Source organism: Aulonocara sp. 'chitande type north' Nkhata Bay, linkage group LG5 (assembly GCF_057382095.1).
Source record: "Aulonocara sp. 'chitande type north' Nkhata Bay isolate Kocher_YH1m ecotype deep benthic linkage group LG5, A_spYH_male_GT1.1, whole genome shotgun sequence".
NCBI classification, from domain to species: domain Eukaryota; kingdom Metazoa; phylum Chordata; class Actinopteri; order Cichliformes; family Cichlidae; genus Aulonocara; species Aulonocara sp. 'chitande type north' Nkhata Bay.
Window position 1 is genome coordinate 26425408 of NC_141348.1, and position 20535 is coordinate 26445942.

Sequence of the window (20535 nt, forward strand, 5' to 3'; positions counted from 1 at the left end):
CGCATGACAGCCACGGGAAGCCGACGGGTAAAGAGATCGGTTGTTATCGGATTACGTCGTTGAAGAGAAATTGTTCGAGCCATGTTTCCGAAGTAACAAAGACACGACGGGTGTCCTGGATTGCAGCCATTCAAAGACCAAATATAACGTCCCAGAACACTCCAGCTCACAGGTTAGTCTGCTCCAAGCATTTACACGAAGGTCAGTGTTTTTTAGTAGTTAATACGTCATTTTCATAACATAATTGGTGATATAGGTTACAAGCAAGAACAGAAATTGTCGCGCTATGCTCCTTTATTTATTGTGCATAAATAGTGAATTGTCCTGACACAATATTGCGTTTCGCTTCTGTTATTATGGTACATTGACAAAAACATATACTTTTATTCACAGGATAAAACAGTTGTTTTGTATCACTAATTGCCCAGTACGATTACAGCATACAGTATTATTGTCACTGCTACATTTCTGTGATGGGTACCAGAAATTATTTCTACTACTAATTAATTACCGTTGAGCTCAAAGGTCCTATTAATAAACGGTTAAGGAATGTGTATTTATGACGACGATTTGTGAGACTGGTAAACTTATGATACGTACGATGGTCTTTACTTTCTACACGGTGCATTTCAAGGTCCTGCACCCATCCGTCGGTAAACTGTACCTGGGCTTGTTGCAGTGACCTGAAGTTACTAAACTTCATGAGTGTATGCACTCACTCCAAGAACCGTATAATTATAAATATGCATATAAATATGCTAAGATGAGATAGCTGACTTCATCTAACTAGCAAATGTTGTCCAGGCTACGTTGGTGATACAGTTTTTTTTAATGTGTATGATATTTTTGTCATGCGATTTTAAAGCTGGTCCTACAACCGCATCCAAGAATAACATGCAGCTTATCTCAGAACTGTCGGTGAAAATTATTCTTGGAGCTAGGTTTAATTGAGCTGCATTTTAAAGAGGTGCAATTTCACAATTTGTGTATATTTTCTAAGTTCACTATTTTGTCATGTGTTGAGAAAAACACAGATTTAAAAATTACATGGTCTAATATTTACATTTAGCATAACTGCAACATTATTTTTTCGTTTGTTTTTTTTAAAGACTCGAAAGTACTTGAAATTCAAAGTTTCAGACTTGTGACTTGACTCGGACTTTTACACCAGTGACTTGAGACTCGACTCTGACTTGCCTGACATTACTTGAGACTTGACTTGAGACTTGAGGATAAAGACTTGAGACTTACTTGAGACTTGCAAAACAATGACTTGGTCCCACCTCTGGTAAAGGACGCAGTCACAAGGTAACATTGAAACAAGCACTCTACATTCCATCGTTTCCACAGGACATTTTGTCAGTAAAAGCAGCTACTAGTAACGGAGCCACTGTGGTTTTCAAACACGGGGACAGTTTTCTTAAACATGTTGATGGAACAAAATTCCCTATATATGAACACGAGAGACTGTTCTTTATAAACACTGTGCAAGAGTTTGAAGAGAAATGTAATGGATGTTTTGATATGCAAACGTGGCATGAAATTCTAGGACACTGTAATTATGAGGATGTTCAAAATCTGCAAAATGTCGTTGATGGAATGGAAATTAAGGGTAAAATCAACAAAAACATGCAATGTGAAGCCTGTATACAAGGGAAGTTTACTCAAACTAGGAACCGAGAACCAGATGAAAAGGCCAGGGCAGCATTAGAGTTGGTACATACGGATTTAGCTGGTCCGATTACGCCGAACTCGAAAGAAGGGTTTAAGTATGTTTTGTCGTTTGTTGATGATTATTCAGGTGCAACATTTGTATATAATCTGAAAAGCAAAAGTGATACAACTCAAGCAACTGAAAGATTTATTGCAGAGGTGGCGTCATATGGGAAAATCAAGTGCATTCGTTCTGATAATGGAACTGAATTTACAAGCAGACAGTTCAGAGATTTATTAAGTAGACATGGCATTAGGCAGGAAACTTCGGCGCCATATTCGCCTCATCAAAACGGAACAGCAGAGAGGAACTGGCGTACACTTTTTGACATGGCGAGATGCATGTTAGTTGAGAGCGAATTGCCAAAGTCTTTATGGCCATATGCAGTACAAACCGCGGGAGTGATTCGGAACCGATGTTTTAACAAACGCACAGGTCAGACAGCGTATAAGATGTTAACTGGAAAAAGACCTGATCTTTCTAGAATGAAAAAATTCGGATCATTGTGCTATGCTTATAAACAAAATAGGGGAAAGCTGGATCCAAGATGCGACAAAGGTGTTTTCTTGGGATATGACAAAAATAGTCCAGCATATTTGATCTATTTCCCAAAACCGGGAAAGTTGAAAAGCACAGATTGATAAAAATACTAAATCCCGCGACAATGGATCAACAAACACAGAGTGATCAGATGTATGAAGATGAGGTTTATGAATCCAGAAAAGATGGTGAACCCAAACAGACGAAGGATGAGGATATTCCAGATGGTAGTGAAAGCAGTCAAACTGAGTCCGAGGTTAAAACTGATGATAAAGTAGTTGCTGGAGCTACACGTTATCCATCCAGAATCAGAAAGAGACCTGATTATTTGAGTGATTATATCACGGATGTGAAAGAGTGTGAAAATGAACAGATGCAAACCAGTGTTGATTATTGCTACAGATTGTTGTGTGAAATGCCCACATCATTTAGCGAAGCTATTGTGTCAAGTGAGTCAAAAGAATGGGAAAGAGCGATGAATGAAGAAATTCAATCCCTTAAGGAGAATGACACATTTACTTTAACCACTTTACCAGAGGGTAAGAAAGCAGTGGGGGGTAAATGGGTTTATGCCGTTAAAAAGAACTCAGACGGATCAGACAGATATAAAGCTCGATTTGTGGCTAAAGGTTTTAGTCAAACAAAAGGAGTTGATTATGAGGAGACTTTTTCACCGACTGCTAACTTATCGAGTGTGAGAGTTTTGATGCAGAAAGTGGTTCAGGATGATATGTTGGTTCACCAGATGGATGTAAAAACCGCCTATCTACACGCACCAATAAATGAAGAAATATATATACAACAACCAGAAGGTTTTGAGACAGAATCAAGTGAGACTAATAAACTGGTGTACAGACTAAAGAAATCACTTTATGGGCTGAAGCAATCGGGTCGTAACTGGAACCAAACCTTACATGACTATTTAAGCAGTTGTGGATTTAGACAAAATATTGCTGATCATTGTGTGTATTCAAAAGAAACTGAAAGTGAAAAAGTAATCATCATAGTGTGGGTGGATGATTTACTCATTGCAGCTAACAATGAAAATGTGCTTTCAGGCGTGAAAGAAATGCTCTCTTCTAAATTCCAAATGAAAGATCTGGGGAAACTTAACCATTTTCTAGGAATAGATTTTCTTCAAGAAAAAGAATGTGTCAAAATGTCACAGAAAATATATATTGAGAACATTTTAAAGAGATTTAACATGCAAAACTGTAAGCCAAGGTTAACACCCTGTGAACAGAAATGGACTCATTCTGATAAATTCGAGACATTACCAGATGTGAGGAGATATCGTGAAGCGGTAGGATGTCTTATTTATCTGAGCTATTGTACGCGACCTGATTTAAGCTATGTTGTCAGCAAACTGTTACAACATTTCAATGCGCCAACTGTTGATGATTGGACAGCAGTGAAACATGTTCTGAGGTATCTAAAAGGTAGTCGAGATAAAGAACTGTGTTTTAGGAAATGTTCAAGTGGAAAACTAGGTCTACAAGCATACAGTGATGCAGATTGGGCATCCGATGTTTCTGATAGACGCAGTATGACAGGTTATTGTGTAAGCCTAAATGAAAATGGTCCTTTGATATCATGGAAAACCAAAAAGCAGACAACTACAGCACTATCAACTTGTGAAGCCGAATACATGGCATTAGCAGCAACAGTTCAGGAATGTATGTATTTGACTTATTTGATTCAAGATCTTGATGAGTTTGAGTATGAAATACCTATGATATTGGAGGACAATCAGGGAACAATCGCTTTGTCAAAAAATCCAGTGAACAGACAAAGATGTAAACACATTGATGTGAAATATCATTTTATAAGGTCAGCTGTACATGAAAGGAAAGTGCTCATTGATTACTGTCCAACTGAGTCAATGGTAGCAGATATGATGACGAAACCAGTTTCAAAGTCTAAGTTAGAAAAATTCTCTGTATTTGTGTTTGGAATGTAAGATGTTTTTTCCGGAGGATTGTTTTTCCCCAACCTGTGTACAAGTGGGGGTGTTGGATTGTGTGTCCACAGGTGTTTGTACTTTGCGCCGTAATAAAATGACGGTAAAAGGCTCCGCCCACTTCCCATCCAGGTCTTACCATGCAACGACGCCCAGAGCAGCTCTGCTAACAAGATCTTTGCAGCAGTAGTTCCTGACCAGACTTCCCTAAAACTGTCATTGCTGGCTTTGTGTGTGATCCTGTCCCCTTGTGTATCCGGTAAGTTTGATCATTTAAATTTGTAAACACTTGTTGTTCTTGTCAGCATCAGCTCATCTGTCTCATGCAGTCTGTGATGTTGGCTTCAAACCGAAAATAAAAGCAGTCCGTTATTGGTGCGATGCCAGTGAGGTTATTTTTTTTAACGTTACCGTTTGTGTTTTAAACCTTTCACTAACACTATAACATTGGGGGGGGGGGTTCCACCTTATTTTTCTGTACGTGCAGTTCAGCAGCGCTCAGAACCACATCCTCTGAAACGGAACTCAAGTTTAATCAACAACCTCTTACAACCAACGCTGAGCAGTGAATCGTCATAACTAATAACTAATTCTTTTATATGATATTTCCATCTCCTGTCCTTTAAATGTATGTTTTTTTTGTTTTTGTTTTTTTTTAACGAGGAGCACTTTGTCAAGTCGAACAAGAAAAAAAATAGCAACTTTGTTTATTTTTCTATTTTATCCTGCAATCTATAATAAATCACCCTTAAGACAGTCGTGTAAGGTAAATCATTTCTCTTTTAAATGGTTCCCTTTTCCCCTTTTTCTCTATGTGCAATTACAGCAGAGGAACAGAGAGGTGTGTGTGTGTGCATGCGTGTTGTAAACTCCGATTGGTGTTGAGAAACAGGACGTGAAACCTGAAGTCCACCTAAAGGTTGAGCCACAGTTGTTGTTTTTGTTGTTGGTGGTGGGGGTTTGTTGTTTGTTCGATTGTTTCCCACATTATCGCTAACTTTCCTAAACTATGTGTCTCTACATGCCTGCTGGAGGATTGACAGGGTTCCTCCTGGCCTTGATATGACTTAAAATACATTGAATTTAGTTTTTTGTTTGCATGTAGCAACCTCTATCTAGTGCAGGTTGTGCTATTTCAACTATTGTCATTTCATTGTGCTTGGAAGTACTGAAAATTGCACACTGTTATTCTCCAGGCTACTAAAGAGGGCCTCCATAAAAGTCAGGGGGGGAAAGTGCCTTTCCCAGTAATATTTAAAGGTATCTTGTAGGAGTCAAAATGAAAAGTGAGAACAAACTATGCGACAGTCAGCCAGGCAAGAATCAAAACAAAAGTATAAGGAGTACAAGACTTCAACTTTCAGGATATTAAGCAGCTCTTGTCAGAAGATCATACAGGACTGGACTGAGGAAGGAGCACACACTGACACCACCCCTATACAAACTGTTAGCTGGTTAAAATATGACTCTTTTCAATGTAACAATTTCTTCTTCTGTTTAATGTTTTGCACAATAATTTCTTTGTTCTCTTTTCAGGTTGAACTCCCATCATACACTTCCACTTCTCCCTGTTATTGCTGTCATGAATGACTTTAACTTACTCTATGTTATACTCGGCATTGTCTTCTGGTGCTGTGTCTTCACCTGCAGCTGTCTGTGCAGGAGCGCTGCCAATCCAAACTGTAAGTACTCCATGGCCAACAGCTGATACTTTCTTTTGTGTGGACGTGTATGTGTGGTAGGGAATTTGTTAAGCATTGATTACGCTCTGCTGTGGATGTTAACATGGATGGCTGGAGATGCATTGAGCATTGTGATGTAAAGTCTCTGCGAACAGGTCTGCGCTGTCATAAAAACAAAGGTAGGCATGCCAGTGTACGCATGAACCATCGCACCCAATTGCATCAGAGAGCAATTTGGGGTCTTTCCAAACCCCCCCCCCCCAAACCATCCATAAGGTTGAGTCCCTCAAATTTTCCTTTAGGAAATCTGCTCATATAATTCAGGACCAGACTAAGTCGAGAACTATTTCAAACCACATCAGTTATGATCTGAAACATGTAAGGAGTCACTCAATTTTATGTTAAAGAACAGTATTTAAGCACAACAAGTGACAAGTAGTAAAGAAACCAGTACTAGTTGTATAAAAATGGCAGCCCAGTTCCTTTGAATGGAGGAATGTTCTCAGTTAGTGAATAGCACCATGTCAGAAAAAACGAGTTAAACACTGAAAAATAAAAGAGATACTGGATTTTACATCCTGTCTGCATGATAAAATATACACAAAACTGAAATATCAGTCACACTCAAACAGATGAAGTATGTCTGCAAACTCTGAGAACAAGCTCACCCTGACCCACATCACTCCTAATAGTTATCGACAGCTTGTACGCAGGTGAAGATGTTGAGCAACGTGCTGTTGCACATTTGTAGGTCACCTGCATGAGAACAGGGTTGAAACGCTACCCTTGAAGTCTGTTGGCTCACCCACCACATGACTTTCATTACTGCAGAGGTTTGCTCTGACAAGAAACACAAGAACTGAGACACAGAGCACAAACTGATCTAACGTGTCAAAATCACAGCATCATACAGAGGGTAATAACATACATACAGAGGATTTGCTAACTTTGCTGAGCTGTGAAGTTCCTCATTTGACATTAAGGTTCTTTTTGACTAAACCTTTGCTTTTTCAGTGACCTCTTATGGTGCTTCAAAACAGCTGTGTGGGTGCAGCAGTCGTTTGTTGTGCGTGTCTATTTTTTTCCCTTCTTCTGTTAAATGTCATCAAAATACCACAACCAATAATTCAGTTCATCATACACTTATTTTATACCTATGGGAAATATGGAAACTGCCGTTTATATCTGTTCATCCTGTATTCACCACACTCAGTAATTACTGAAAGTCATCCTGAAAAATTCACTATTTTCTCTCAAATTCTGAAAAATTCTGAATAAAATTCAGATGTGAACTAACAGATGAAATTTAAAAAAAAAAAAGAAATGGAAATTTGTGATTTGTGGCTGTTTTTTTTTTTTTAAGGAAGTAAATTGCCAGAGACTGTGTGGGGAAATTGGAACCAATGTTGACTTCAGTATTTCCACTGAAAGCAACAAAACGATAGAACATTTTCACTTTGGTTTATTAAAACACCCACTGAGCTAGCATTGATGCTGCATTCACTATAAACCCTCCATAGTGAGCTTTATTTATTTTTCCCAGAATATAAATAGAAATGACAGGTGTGAACATACTGTGTGCTATGCTTAGTTGTGGTTTCTGCTGTTTCTTTTTTAATGCTCCTGCAAATGAATTGTGGTCAGTGCAAAGGATGAACAACTCTGCCTCTGAGCAGCAGACGTTCCAGTTTGTCTTGAGCATCTTGTTTCTTCTGCCCCGCTGTTAAACCTTTGCTGTTCATTCTTTAAGATAACACATAAGAGTTGATCTTAGTCGATATTTATGTGTAGATGTCCATCAGCAAACAAGGCTATTTAAAAATCTTCACAGCTTTAGAACATAACAAAATGTGATGAATTCTTCTTTGTTATGAGCTTTTCGAAATGTTTGCCTCATACATTAATATATTTGTAACCTTGAAACTCTTAACTTTCTTAACTAGGCAATATCAGATAAATGTTATTTACAGGAAGTGGTTGTGATGACTGATGTTGTGTTGAAAACAACCTCTTTTCCCACCAGTTTTGTTTTCTTGGTTCATGCTTTCATTTTCACTGTACTTAAACACAGATGAATTCATATTTTGAGTATGATAATAAAGAATCCCCAGTGTTTCTCTGATTCTCTACACACTTAACCCTTACATGATGTTCTTATTGTATGTCTTCATAATATGAATTCCCTCCTAATAAGAGTATACAATACATTTTGAACTGTAGATCAATTCATAAGGTCTAAATAGCCTATTTGATGTGAATATATAAATGATAAATCCTTAATTTATGTTTCAGAGAGCTTATTTAGATTGTGAAAATTCAAATGGGTTTGTTTTGTCTGTAAGCGTCAGGAACTGATATTCCATGTTAACTAACATATTCTTCTTTCTATTAATCAAACAATCGGCTTTAAATTAAAATATGCAATCCTATACCAGTCTACATACTTCAAAACTACATAATCATAAAGACAAAAACACGTTTGGTTGTGCAGGATCTCAGTCATCCTGGTCACAGTAGTCCAAGGGGCTTGGAAAGAAAGTTTTCCAAACTGTTTTGTGAAGATGTTTCCGCTCTCATCCAAGAGGATTCTTCAGTTCTAAAACCAAAAGGTGGAGCAGGTAACTCTGGTGGGGGTGCCCCTCAGGACGGTTGTTGACCCACTATTAATCATGTGCATCATCACATGAGCAAAGGTGTAAAAAAGGTTTCCGTCGTTATCACCAGAGGTTTCGGGTGAAAGCACTATGAGACCTTGCCTCATCCTGTCATGTGGTTTACTGAGGTCACCTGATGCAAGATGTCAGGGTTGAAGCGCGTTGAAGGGATGTCAAAACTGCATTGCGGGTGGCAGAGTTTGGTTTTGTAAGCCACCCACTCTGTTCAAAGATGGTCGCTCACAGTGGACGTAGATGGCCTCTTTCACTCATCTTTCAAACCATCTGTCTTCTCTGTGCAGCATGTCAACACTGGCATCCTCAAAAGAGTGACCTTTGACCTTTAGATGCAGAGTCTTGTACTGTTGAGGTGTCTCTTTTATTTTGTGCCATGCATTTATGCAGTGGCTGTTTGGTTTCTCCACTCCTCGCTGCACTGCACAGCATACACTATGTTGTTTAGCTTGTGTTTTGGAGTCTTGCCCTTGGGATCAATCTGTTTTTTTCTGAGGGGGAGGCTTGATTTGAAGTGCACTGGGATGTCATGCTTGCAGTTTCTCTGATAAACCTGCTACATAAGGAATGACAGTGTTGTTCCGTATGTAATGTGATTATTTCTGTTGTTATAACCACATGTTTTAAGAACTTTCTGTACCCATGTGTTTCTTTTCTTTCCCTTCTGGCTCAGAGGGAATCTTTTCTGCCCGGTGTTGCAGGGTCCTGATTACCCTGAGTTTGTGTTTCAGAGGGTGGTGCGAATCAAAAAAGAAGGTTCTGAGTTGGTTTAGAACATATAACAAAGTAAATACTGCCGGGTCATTAAACATCTATCCATAAGTTATCTCTTTCACTTCCAAGTTTTTTAGGAAGTCCAAAAAGATTCCCAGGCCTTTTTAAAGTTATTTACTCCAGTGGGAGAAGTGGTATCATTTGTCTCATTAAGTGCATAACACTTGATCTGTGAGTGCTTTTTCCTAAACAATGCTGTTGTCTTTCTGACATTAAACAACTGGAGTTTCTTTATGTTTGTTGATTTTTCATATATTTGTGTCCTCCTGGATACAAAAAGAAAGAATAGCGGAATTTCTTTTGAGATAATTTTGACCCATTACAGCAGCCTTTTCCCCAAATTTTTCAATCTTTGACGCTGCCAAACATAGTAAAGCTAGCATGTATTTGCTGTGTATGTCTGATATTATTATATTATGAGGATTTAACCTGACATGAGTTGCATATGTTTACATTAATCATTTATAATTTATTAATTTGAGGTCTGTATTCATAGTCAGAACAAAAGCTGAGATTTCTGTTTCCTTGACCTTTGTTCCATGCATTTAACTCCTAATGTGTACAAGAAGAACTGGATATAAACAGATTTTAAAAACATAAACAGGATATAAAATTAGTAGAATTTTAAACAGTCTTTCATCATCTTTATTTCTGTGAGTGTTGAAGAATGTTTATGGAAGCAATTTTTCCCCCTCACACCTGAATAATTCAGATCATAGCTGTATTATTCAATACACATAAAACAACCCAAGCTATAAATAACTTAGAAGTACCACATTTCTCATGTATTGTTATTTGTTTGCTTACAGCTGAGGTGGCTGCTGCTACCCACACCTTGGTCACTGCCACACCTCAGCAGTATCCACAGCAGTACCCTCAGTACCCAGTACCCCCTCAGTTCTATCAGAGAGTGCCCTACCAGCCAGTACCAGGGCACCCTGGTTACCCAGCTATGCCTGGCAATCAAGCTGTGCTCATGACCATACCACTCAGCCATGAACAGCCATTTACGCCACCACCATCGTATCAGGATGCAAGTGAGTGTGGATTTGAACACTATCTATCGATCTATCGATCGATCTAAAATATATTTTTTAATGATTTATTATTATTCTAAGCAATCAGTTTGTTGAATGCTGCAAGGCTTACACAGAGTTCTTGCAGAAATGCACTGCACACCAACCTTGAGTAAATGGTGTCAAAGGTCTGCAGAGTTATTTTGCATTTTCTGCTCTTCTGAGTAACTGTAATCAGACACTAGAGTGGACATTGCTGCTAGATAATATTGATTCTTACATTACAGATCTTATGGCATTTTCAATCTCATGCCAACTTCTCTTTTTCCAGTTGGTCCCACCTATCCTCTGCAACCAATCAACCAATCTTCCAGCCAGCCAGAGTGCCCTTCAAAGCCTCCAGCCCAGCCACAGTCCAATGCTCTAACTGACAGCTCAGACTTCCTCGCCAGCTCGGCAAACAACCAGGAATTTGTTCTGCCATATAGGCTGGATACTTAGTGTATCAATCAGACAGAAAAATTTTACCACCTGTTGTTAATTCATTATTTAATTCAATTTGACAAACTAAGCCTTGTACACAGGGAAAGTTGTTGTTTGCTATGTTTTTTGTGTTCACATGGACAGAAGACTTCCCTGCTAAGGCGTTTATTTTTTTCCCCATCTTATAGCCTCATTTCCAAAATGGTTGGAAACGCTGTACAAAATGTAAACAATTACTGAATGCAGTGATGTGCAAATAACATAAAGATCACATTTAAAACAATACAAAGACTTTGAGACTTTTTTCAAGAGAAATATCAAAGTGCTAACAAAAAAATAATTTGTAGTGATTACACAGGACACAGTCTCTGTATCATTGAAGCTTGATTTTTTTTAACCTAAATTTAATTTTTAGTCATAGAAGTGCTTCACTAAACACGTGACGTGGCTATAGAGCCAGCTACAAATAAAGACAGGTCATTTTCAAACTCCCAAAATATATTGCGGTTGAACATGCAGTTTGGGGGTCCTCTAGTGGCTGTGGCAGCTCTATTCATCTGCATAGTCCCCATATAAAGACAAGAATGATCCTGGAGTTTTGTGTATTTATATGGTCTCCACAGTCACCAGATCTCCACCCAACAGAAGACCTTTGGGATGAATTTGTAGCAACTGTGTGACGCCATTGTGTTAATATGGGCCAAAGTCTCAGAGGAATGCAGCACCTTGCCAAGTCTGTTCAAAAATGGGCGGTGAGTGTGTGATCACCAGTTTCTGTGATGTTACTGAACACAGATTTAACAGATGTTGTACTGTAGCCTAACAGTCTTGGGGATATTCTACAGTACCTAAGTGATACATGAAAACATTTTAGAGAAAGTGCATGGTGTGCTGTCTGGTAAATGGCCTGTATTTGTATAGCGCTTTACTAGTCCCTAAGGACCCCAAAGCCAGGGCTCGAACCGGCAACCTTCCGATTACAAGGCGAACTCCCAACTCTTGAGCCACGATCGCCCCGGATGGTGTTTCATCTGAAATTGTAAAAGCAAAATCTATGCAAAATAAAGGCATTCTTATAAATGACTACCTACAAACGCTTTTTCTCAGTAAGAAGCGTGACCGAGCTATTTTGTGCTAATGATTTTTCAAGTCATTTTCTTTTTTTCCCCTCTTTTTACACAAAATTAGAAATGAAACAGCACATAAACAAAAGTCCACTTGTATACATTTTAATAAGTTCAAACAACATCAAAGATAAAAGAGTTCGTGTTGTGAGAATGTCAAAAATAAGGTTCAATGGCAGCATTTATTTTTTTAAAAAGGCACCCCAAACCATTTTGGATCATTTGAGTCAACAGCATTCACGATGACAGTTATTTACAGTTAGAAAGCAGAAACGTATATTTGGAGGCAATGTAAATTACACACATGCTTTCGCAGATAATGTGCCTGGAAGGCACAATGGTTTCTTCTATTTAATGTGTGCAACATACTTGTATTATTATAAAAAACAATATTGTTGATGTTAATTAAGTTGATTTTGATTTTTTTTAAACTATGAGTGGTTGACTTTCCAGCATAAATCCTCCAGTGATAAAACTCACACACTTTCATTTTGTTCCCATGAACTTACACAGTACAGTAAAAAACTCATTTTAATTCTTTTACTTAGAAACTATTAAAATGCACCATAACATTCCTACAAATACACAAACCAAGTTAGTCTAGATCTTGATTCGAAGTACATACTTCCAATTCAGCCGAGTTCACAAACGCTGATTGAGGCACTTATATGTGCACTATCCAGCCTAGGGTGGTGGTGCAGTCTGAGGTTGGAAGGCTGTGCTAGCAGGTGGTGCATCAGGCTGCTGCTGGTCCAGAGGTTTCAGAGGGTATGTCGGCTGTGCATGGGTGAATTCAACCTGGCCGTAAGGCATCAGCTGTGAACTGTAGGCAGAACCAACTGGAAACAGAAAGTGAACTAAGCATGAGAACAAACATACTGAAAATGATTTGACACACCTGCACAAACAACAACTGCAATTCTGCAACACAACAATAAATATGACGCAGCAGCATTTCCACCCTATTATCTTATTACAAATATTTTGAAAAAAATAAAATATACAAAATGTATTTGTGATATCTGCAAATAAAATGTTTTTTTGTTTCTAGAGAGTGGCATGTGTAATAAGTTATCTTATCCTAAAACCCCTGTTTCCTAAAGAAATCTACAACCCTAAAATATCTTTTTATTTTGGACATTTATGCTAAGACATTTATGAGATCTTTGAATTCAAAATCTGATTTTTTTTCTTTTTTCTTCATTTTTGGTGTTTGTCAGGGTGTTTCCATTAGTATTTACACAGATGCAAAGTTTTCTCACTTGCTTCCAGGTGGTCCCAGTGGGAATGGCTGTCCATGATAGGGCGATGTGGACATGGCTCTGAGCTGGGTAATCATACTGAGCTGCAAAGCAAGGGCTGAAGAGTTGCTGACTGGTAGGGCACTCCCTGGGAGGGTCCAGGTAATGCAATCGGCTGCTGGGGGTACTGCTGAGGAGTGGTGGTGACCACTGTAGTGTGGGTATTGTCGGCTACCACAAGTACAAGAAAACAGAAAATGTAGAAACATGTCACCTGTTGTCCAAAAAGCTTTCAATGTGGATTATTATTTATAAGTAATTTTCTCAGGAAGAAAGACTGAATACCAATGAAAGAAAATACAGCAGCAAATGGTGCGATTTTGACTTATTGCATCAGTTGAGTCATTTATCATCATCTCCTTGAGGTTTGCATCAAAGAAACTAACAATGACATGATTTGTTCATGAGATACACAGAGATTCATACTTTTTGAAGAAAATCATCCATTAACCATCATTATAATCAGAGTGTAAACCCATCTCTGTGAAAGTACAGTGCAAATTATCAACCCAACCACACTAGATTTGAAATAACAGTAACAATCGTCTGGGAAGACAGACAGTACTCAACAGGATCAGTTTATTGCTGGCTGTGGTCTTGAGATTTGAGAGAAGAAGAAAAAAAAAATACATAAGCACACTGTTGTGGTTTAATAGAAAAACTGATAACAACCAAAAACACCCACACAGCTGTTTCGAAGCACCTTGAAGCACTGAAAGCAGACCCAGATGTCAAGTAACGACATGGCCCTTAAAGTGAAACGAACAAAGCAGCATCAGCGTGCGTATCCCACAGGCTGATGGCACGCTCAGTCGTCAACCTGCGGGTTACGCTCTCACAAAAAGAAAATTACTGAAAATCAAAATGTTGTTTAATAAGCCAAACCAGGACAAATGTCAAATGAGCTTGACAACTCACTGTATATTGTAGTTTGAAACATTAGAACAGGTTGTGTTCGGTGTCTCAATTCCTTTATTACAAAATCATTGGTAAAACATTGCTGTTGCTTCATGTTGGCAGTCATTGCTGAAATGTTTCAAACAATGCAACTTGTCACCATAAAATTAGAAGTTTCTCCCAATGCTGTGATAAGGTTTATGAGTAGTAATGAATGTATGAAATAATGAATGTAGCAGAGATGAGTTTAGATGCTGTTATGGATCTGTAGCTCAGGGTATCTACTAACTGGAAGGTTGGGGGATCAATCCATGGATGCTGCATGGCAAAGTATCCTTAGCAAAGATACTCAACTCCACTTGCTTATTTTTATATGAACCAGCAGCAGTTCAAGTTGATTCAGGAGGTAAACAAAACAGTGTGCTGAAATGTCTCCTGATAAATGAACATGAAACTTTCTATCAGTGAATGATGATTATAATGCTGTTGTCTTAGTTGTCTTTTTAATCTCTGATAGACGATGGACAGAATATTAAGTTTTGTTAATTAAAGCAATTCTTAAAAAGTCAAATGTTGTCATGTAAGCACTTTTTTTTTAGGTTTTATCTGATCTTTTAGCCACTAAATATTAATAAAATGAGGAGCCGCGCCAATAAATCGATATCTGAAAATCAATAAATCTCAGAAAAAAGTCAAATTTGAGACCCTGAAACATTTTAAACAACAAGGCAGTCAAACTTGCACAAAATAACAGCCCGCAACTCTATATTTAAGGCCTTGATTATCCTTCCCATGTCTGCAAGGCCCTTTGGATCTGACGTACACAATCTGATGTAAATTCCATCATAGGACAGTGAGCATGAGGGTCCATGTGGACATCCGTGTGCCTGCCAGTTTTCTATGACTGCACAGACTTGTCTGCAGAGACTTTAAACTCAACTAACACTTGGGTGACCATTCAGTCTGAGTCCACATAAGAGTCCAATACTCAGGATTTAAAGGATCACTCTAAAATAAGGAAGTATCAGTTGTTAGTGGTGGAGTACTTACGCCGTGGCTGTCGGAACCTCTTGTACAGGCAGCAGGAGGGAAAGACAGCAGCTGATGAGGTTGAAGATTAACGTAAAGGGAAAGAAAGCGAACACTACAGCAATGGCAGTGGGTAAAGTGAGTGTGTGAACATTGTTCAAACTTAAAAGGAATCAAAGAAGCGATTATGCAAAATCTTACACAGAAAAAAAAAACAGTTTTGAGTCATTTGTTCACCAGTTTCTGCACTTTTAAGATCTTTCCAGAATAATAATAATAATAATAATAATAATGGATTGGATTTATATAGCACTTTTCAAGGCACCCAAAGCGCTTTACAATACCACTATTCATTCACTCTCACATTCACACACTGGAGGCAGCTACAAACAATCCAAACAACCAAAGTGCGATAAAAACATATTGAAAACACTGAAGTTACAAAGGATCCAGTTACAAATGTGACGAATATGAACAATTAATTCAAACAGAGGATACATGCATATTCAACAGAGTCATATTTTAACCAAGTAACAACTTGTATAGGGCAGTACGTGCGCTCCCTCTGACCATCAGTCCAGTCTTGACTGATCTCACACACACACACACACACACACACACACACACACACACACACACACACACACACACACACTTTATATTTTTTTCCTCACTGAGTGTGGTTTTTGTTGTTTTGTGTTGTTATGTTATGTTAGTTTAAATGTTCAAAAATAATAAAACTTTGATTGTTTAAAAATAGTTATATTCATTATATTTATACAAAATTAAACTTCCAAATGATGATTATTATAACCTTTAAAGATTTGTATTTCTTTATGCCTGCTGCTTTACATCGTATATAATGGGTTTGCCTGTACTTAATCACCTGGCAACTTGAGTTACCATAGCTTATTGTCACGGTTCGGGGCAGCGGCCGTGTGAAGAGTGGAAGGAGGACTCAAACGCAGCACTATTTCAGACGTGAAGGGTGATTTATTGACAATACTGAACATAAAGTGGAGATGGCAAACAGAACTAAGGACGAACTAAACTGGGAGAAACTACACAAAGGAGTGGCAAACCTGAACATGAAGAGAGAACAGCAGGGAGAGCACGCAGGGAAATTCACCGGGTATGAACACAGACGACGCGACGAGGAGCAGAGGAAAACACACACTATAAGTACACAAAGAGACACTGGGAAATCACACACAGGTGGGGGAAACAGCTGGACCTGATTAACCTGACGAGACAGGGGAACACTAACACCAGGGACCAACAGAGGGAGCACAAACCCAGAACCCAGTGTCTAAAATCCCAAACACAAACCATCCCAAAACAGCCCAAGAATAATAATGAAAGTAATAACAATAAAGAACATAAACACAAAGTCACTGAGTCATGGCCGCAGGACCATGACACTTATAGCATTAGAAAATACCCAGACATTGACACTGGTTAACATTCAGTGTGTCCGTGTGAGTATTATGTTTAAATGACTGCATTAAACAAACTATTTATTATAAGATTTAAAGCACAAAACTGCAACTTAAAACAATAATAATAACACGGTAGCGGCCTGTTTAGTATTGGTATGAAGATGACATCACACACTGATTGTCTGTGATTTATCTAATGCAATGTACAGATTAAAATAATCAAACTTACTGGATACACGAGGGGACAGGATCACATAGAGAGTGAACACAACAATATGGGACACCACCGGTGGCATGGTTACTCCCGCATTCCCCAAACCAGTAAAGGAACTGGGAATCTACTGCGATACTCTTAGAGGAAAGGTTTGATTTGATGTTCGGTCTGATCGTTAACTCGGTTCATGTTCCAGCCCACTGGCAGACTTTCTTCATTCACAAGTTATCATACATCATTCACCCGTAACTGAAGTGCAAAGGTGATCAAATGTCACACTGCGGCTCTTATATTGTTTTCAGCTTTCCTTTCTTTTTAAAGCGCAACATTTTGGGAAGAGAACATTTAAATGAATCATGCATAAACTAAAAGTTTGTGGCGCGCATTTGAATGCAAAAAAGTATGTCTTATGTTGACTGCGAGATTTGTGATAGAGTGATTTGTTAAAATCGCACTCCTGGGTGGACTGCTTATTAAATATGTTTACGGTGGCTCAGGATTCAGAGTGGGTTGTCTACTACTCCAAAGGTTGGAGTTTTTACATCTATAAGATGAAACGTCCCTAAACAAGACATGAACCCGTCCGGGTTTGCGTGTGAGCGCTAAAATGTGTCTGTGGATACAGTTTGAAGTTTTAAGAGTGCTAGGTCAGAGTAAGAAAACATAAGCTTCAGTTCATTTACAATTAAATGAATAAGTCCAATTAAACTAAGAGAATTAAACTAACTAACCTTAAAAACTGGTAGAGTAGGTAGAAGATTAGTTACCTGAGTTAGCTAATGTAGCAAACAATTATATGATTTAGAAGTATCAAGGCAAAGCGTGTAATTGACCTGTTGGTCCACCAGGGGACGTCGTGCGGACGTGATATTGGGCTGGATTTTGAAATTATTTTAGCTGGGATGTTTGTCCGCTTGCGCTGAATTGTCAGCTAAATTAGCATTAATATAATATGTTTATTGGTGATGTGTTCATTAAACCTGTCCAGGGATTGCAGATAGAAATCAGCTAAATCAGGTACAATTTTCTTTTAGAAGGTTAATGTTTGTTGTACATGATCCCTGACGAATAAAGAGGAAAATAAAATTAAATGAAAAGTATTTTTGATAGCTATCATGTGGATGATGAATGGATGGATGAATGTCATTACATCTGGCACTGACTCGCTGCTGATAGCGAAAACATTCTTAACCTGATAGTTGAGCTCTAATCACCCTGAGAGTTGTCAGGTCCACATGCAGCATGCATGCAGTTTACATTACCTGCATTCAGGTGAACTGTAGTGGAGTCCAGTCCACTATTGCCACCTATAGTGCCATAGCTTACAACCAGATTAAAACTCGGTCTATGACGGCGTTTTAATACCCATTTAATACTCATCTGCAACTTTATATATTTCTGGCTTACATCAGTCAGAAAACACGTAGGTATAATTATGACCACAGAGTTTTATAAATCACTCATCCTATTATTCTTATTGTGATTTTCAAATCAAAGTTATTTCATAACAAAGAATACATGTTTCAGGTTGTAATATTGTGCTTGTGTTAACAACATCACATAACTTTCCAGTGTTTTTGCTTTGAAAATAAATGTGAATCTTAAATGTTAAACATTGGGGGCATGGCATTTTTATGTTGCATTAGTGAACCTGCAGTCAGCTGGGACAATCATCCAGTGTTTGTAAAGAACACCTGAGGAAAAAATGGATGACTGAGATTTCATGTTTACTGCCTTGCTCAGAGCGCAGACTGCTCAGTGTCATTGTAAATGTTGGTACAAATAAAAGCTTTGAACTGTACTGATTTGCATGGATGGATGGCATTCATTTTATCGGTCATTCCCAGGGAAGGCGAGTTTAAGTAACTGTTTTGGTACATTTAAATAAGACAGTTTGACATAAGTACAGGTATGAGGGTAAAACTTTAGGAAACACTGCTAAAGTCAAAATAGATCAGCAGAGGGCAGCAAAACATCGCAACCATAAATCTGAAGTGAAGATGAAAAACCTCACAGATCCAGAGGGCAGAGACAAGTGTAAATTCTTTAGAGTAAGAAATTTGAAATTGTTTTTGCTATTATTGTTGTTCTGAGTAAAGCGTTTTTTTTCTCCACATACACTTGTAGTCTGTCTGTGAAGGTTCTCAGTCATCCAGGTCATCGTAGTCAAAGGAGCTTGCAAAGAAAAGCGTCTGGACTTCTTTAAGTTACTTGAAGACGTTTCACCTCTCATCCGAGAAGCTTCTTCAGTTCTAAGGTCAAATGGTGGAGAGTCCCAGATATAAACCTAGTGGGAGTATCCCCCCACAGAGGGACAAAAGGACCCCCTGATGATCCTCTAGTCGCCTGAGCCAAGGTGGGAAACTGGGTGTGGGGGAGTCCAGACGCTTTTCTTTGCAAGCTCCTTTGACTACACTTGTAGTCAGCACCAGTACAGCCACAATAGGTGATTATAAACAATGGGAATTACAGTTCCTATAAAAAATAAAGCTCATTTAAGTCTTAAAGTCTTTTTGATCACTATTTCTTTGCCAGTACTTGATGCTGAAATACTATGTGAAACTGAGATTCTGAATTTTTCACTTACAGTGTATGAGAAAGAATGGCTCAGATATATAAAATTTGTGGTAGATTTCATAAAGATGGTGACTTCCAATGGGGTTAAAGCTTTTCTAAATCTTACTTTTGTGCAAAATCAGTCAACTTTTTAAGTATTTTTAATACATTTTGACCCATAATTATGTGCAGGCAGTCTTTATGCCTTAATTACAATTACAATTAAAGTAAATTTAAGTAATTCTTCAAAATCACTGCCCAACTAAGGTCCAACTGAATACATTTAAATATAACTCTCATGCTTCTAGTAGGGCTTTGCAGGTAATATGAAGAGGAACCCTACGGCTCCCTCTTCCCCCAGCACACCAACCTGATCTCATGGCATTTCATTAAAGATTCAAAAAAATGTATTGACTCATGCTCATGGACACAAATTTTCATTTACGTTTGTACTAACTGAAAGCCCCATAAATACTTTCAGTTCAGGCCACTGCAACAAAATAAGGAGACACATGACAAAGAGCTGACAACTCGCAAAACACATGATAAATGTCACAAAAGAATCATAATGTACCTTCAGGGCCTTCATCATACAACTTTTAAAACATCATCCACCAACTCATGTGAGTGTCTCTTATATCATCTGAGATTAATTTGTGTGTAGCCCACATTAATCAGCCACAGATTTTTGCTGTAGCTTTGGGTGTGGCATTGCAAAAATCAAAAGATAAACAAAAAAAGTAAAGCAACAAAAGAAGCAGAATGATAATTGAATTAAATCCCTCCAAACTCCAGATTAAGTGATAGGCTGTTACTACAAGAGAAGCAAACATAAAACATTTTCAGCCATAGTTTCAGGCATAACATAAGCTGTGGCATAGACCCAAATATCCTTTAGAAAAGCCAAGTGGAGAAATACTCCCACGTTTCAGTTACAACGGCTCTTTTCCATGAGCTGCTTTCTTTCTGAAGCTCTTTGTGGTTGTGGGTCTTTTATGAGCATGAGAACAAAGGAATCCTTTTACTTTGCAAGGTCCCTTAGCCCCGTCCGACACCTTTGGGCCCCTGAGCCTCGTTGGGTATGTTATTTTTCCCTTTTACAAAAAAAGCATAACACAAAAATAATAGCAAGGAAAT

At 38.3% G+C, this 20535-nt stretch overlaps 1 protein-coding gene across 2 annotated transcripts; it reads left to right on the top strand.

Annotated features, from left to right (window-relative positions):
* Nucleotides 1–3711: 3711 nt before the first annotated feature.
* Nucleotides 3712–11105, top strand: LOC147330787 (uncharacterized). Of its 2 annotated transcripts, none has more exons than XM_086294234.1 (4): nt 3712–4473; nt 5751–5896; nt 10149–10376; nt 10687–11105. In XM_086294234.1, the coding sequence occupies exons 2-4, from the start codon at nt 5797–5799 to the stop codon at nt 10854–10856; spliced, it is 498 nt and encodes a 165-aa protein (XP_086150360.1). In that variant the 5' UTR covers nt 3712–4473; nt 5751–5796; the 3' UTR covers nt 10857–11105. The 2 variants fall into 2 exon arrangements, with proteins under 2 accessions (XP_086150360.1, XP_086150361.1); XM_086294235.1 differs by lacking the exon at nt 3712–4473 and adding an exon at nt 5109–5133.
* Nucleotides 11106–20535: the final 9430 nt, after the last annotated feature.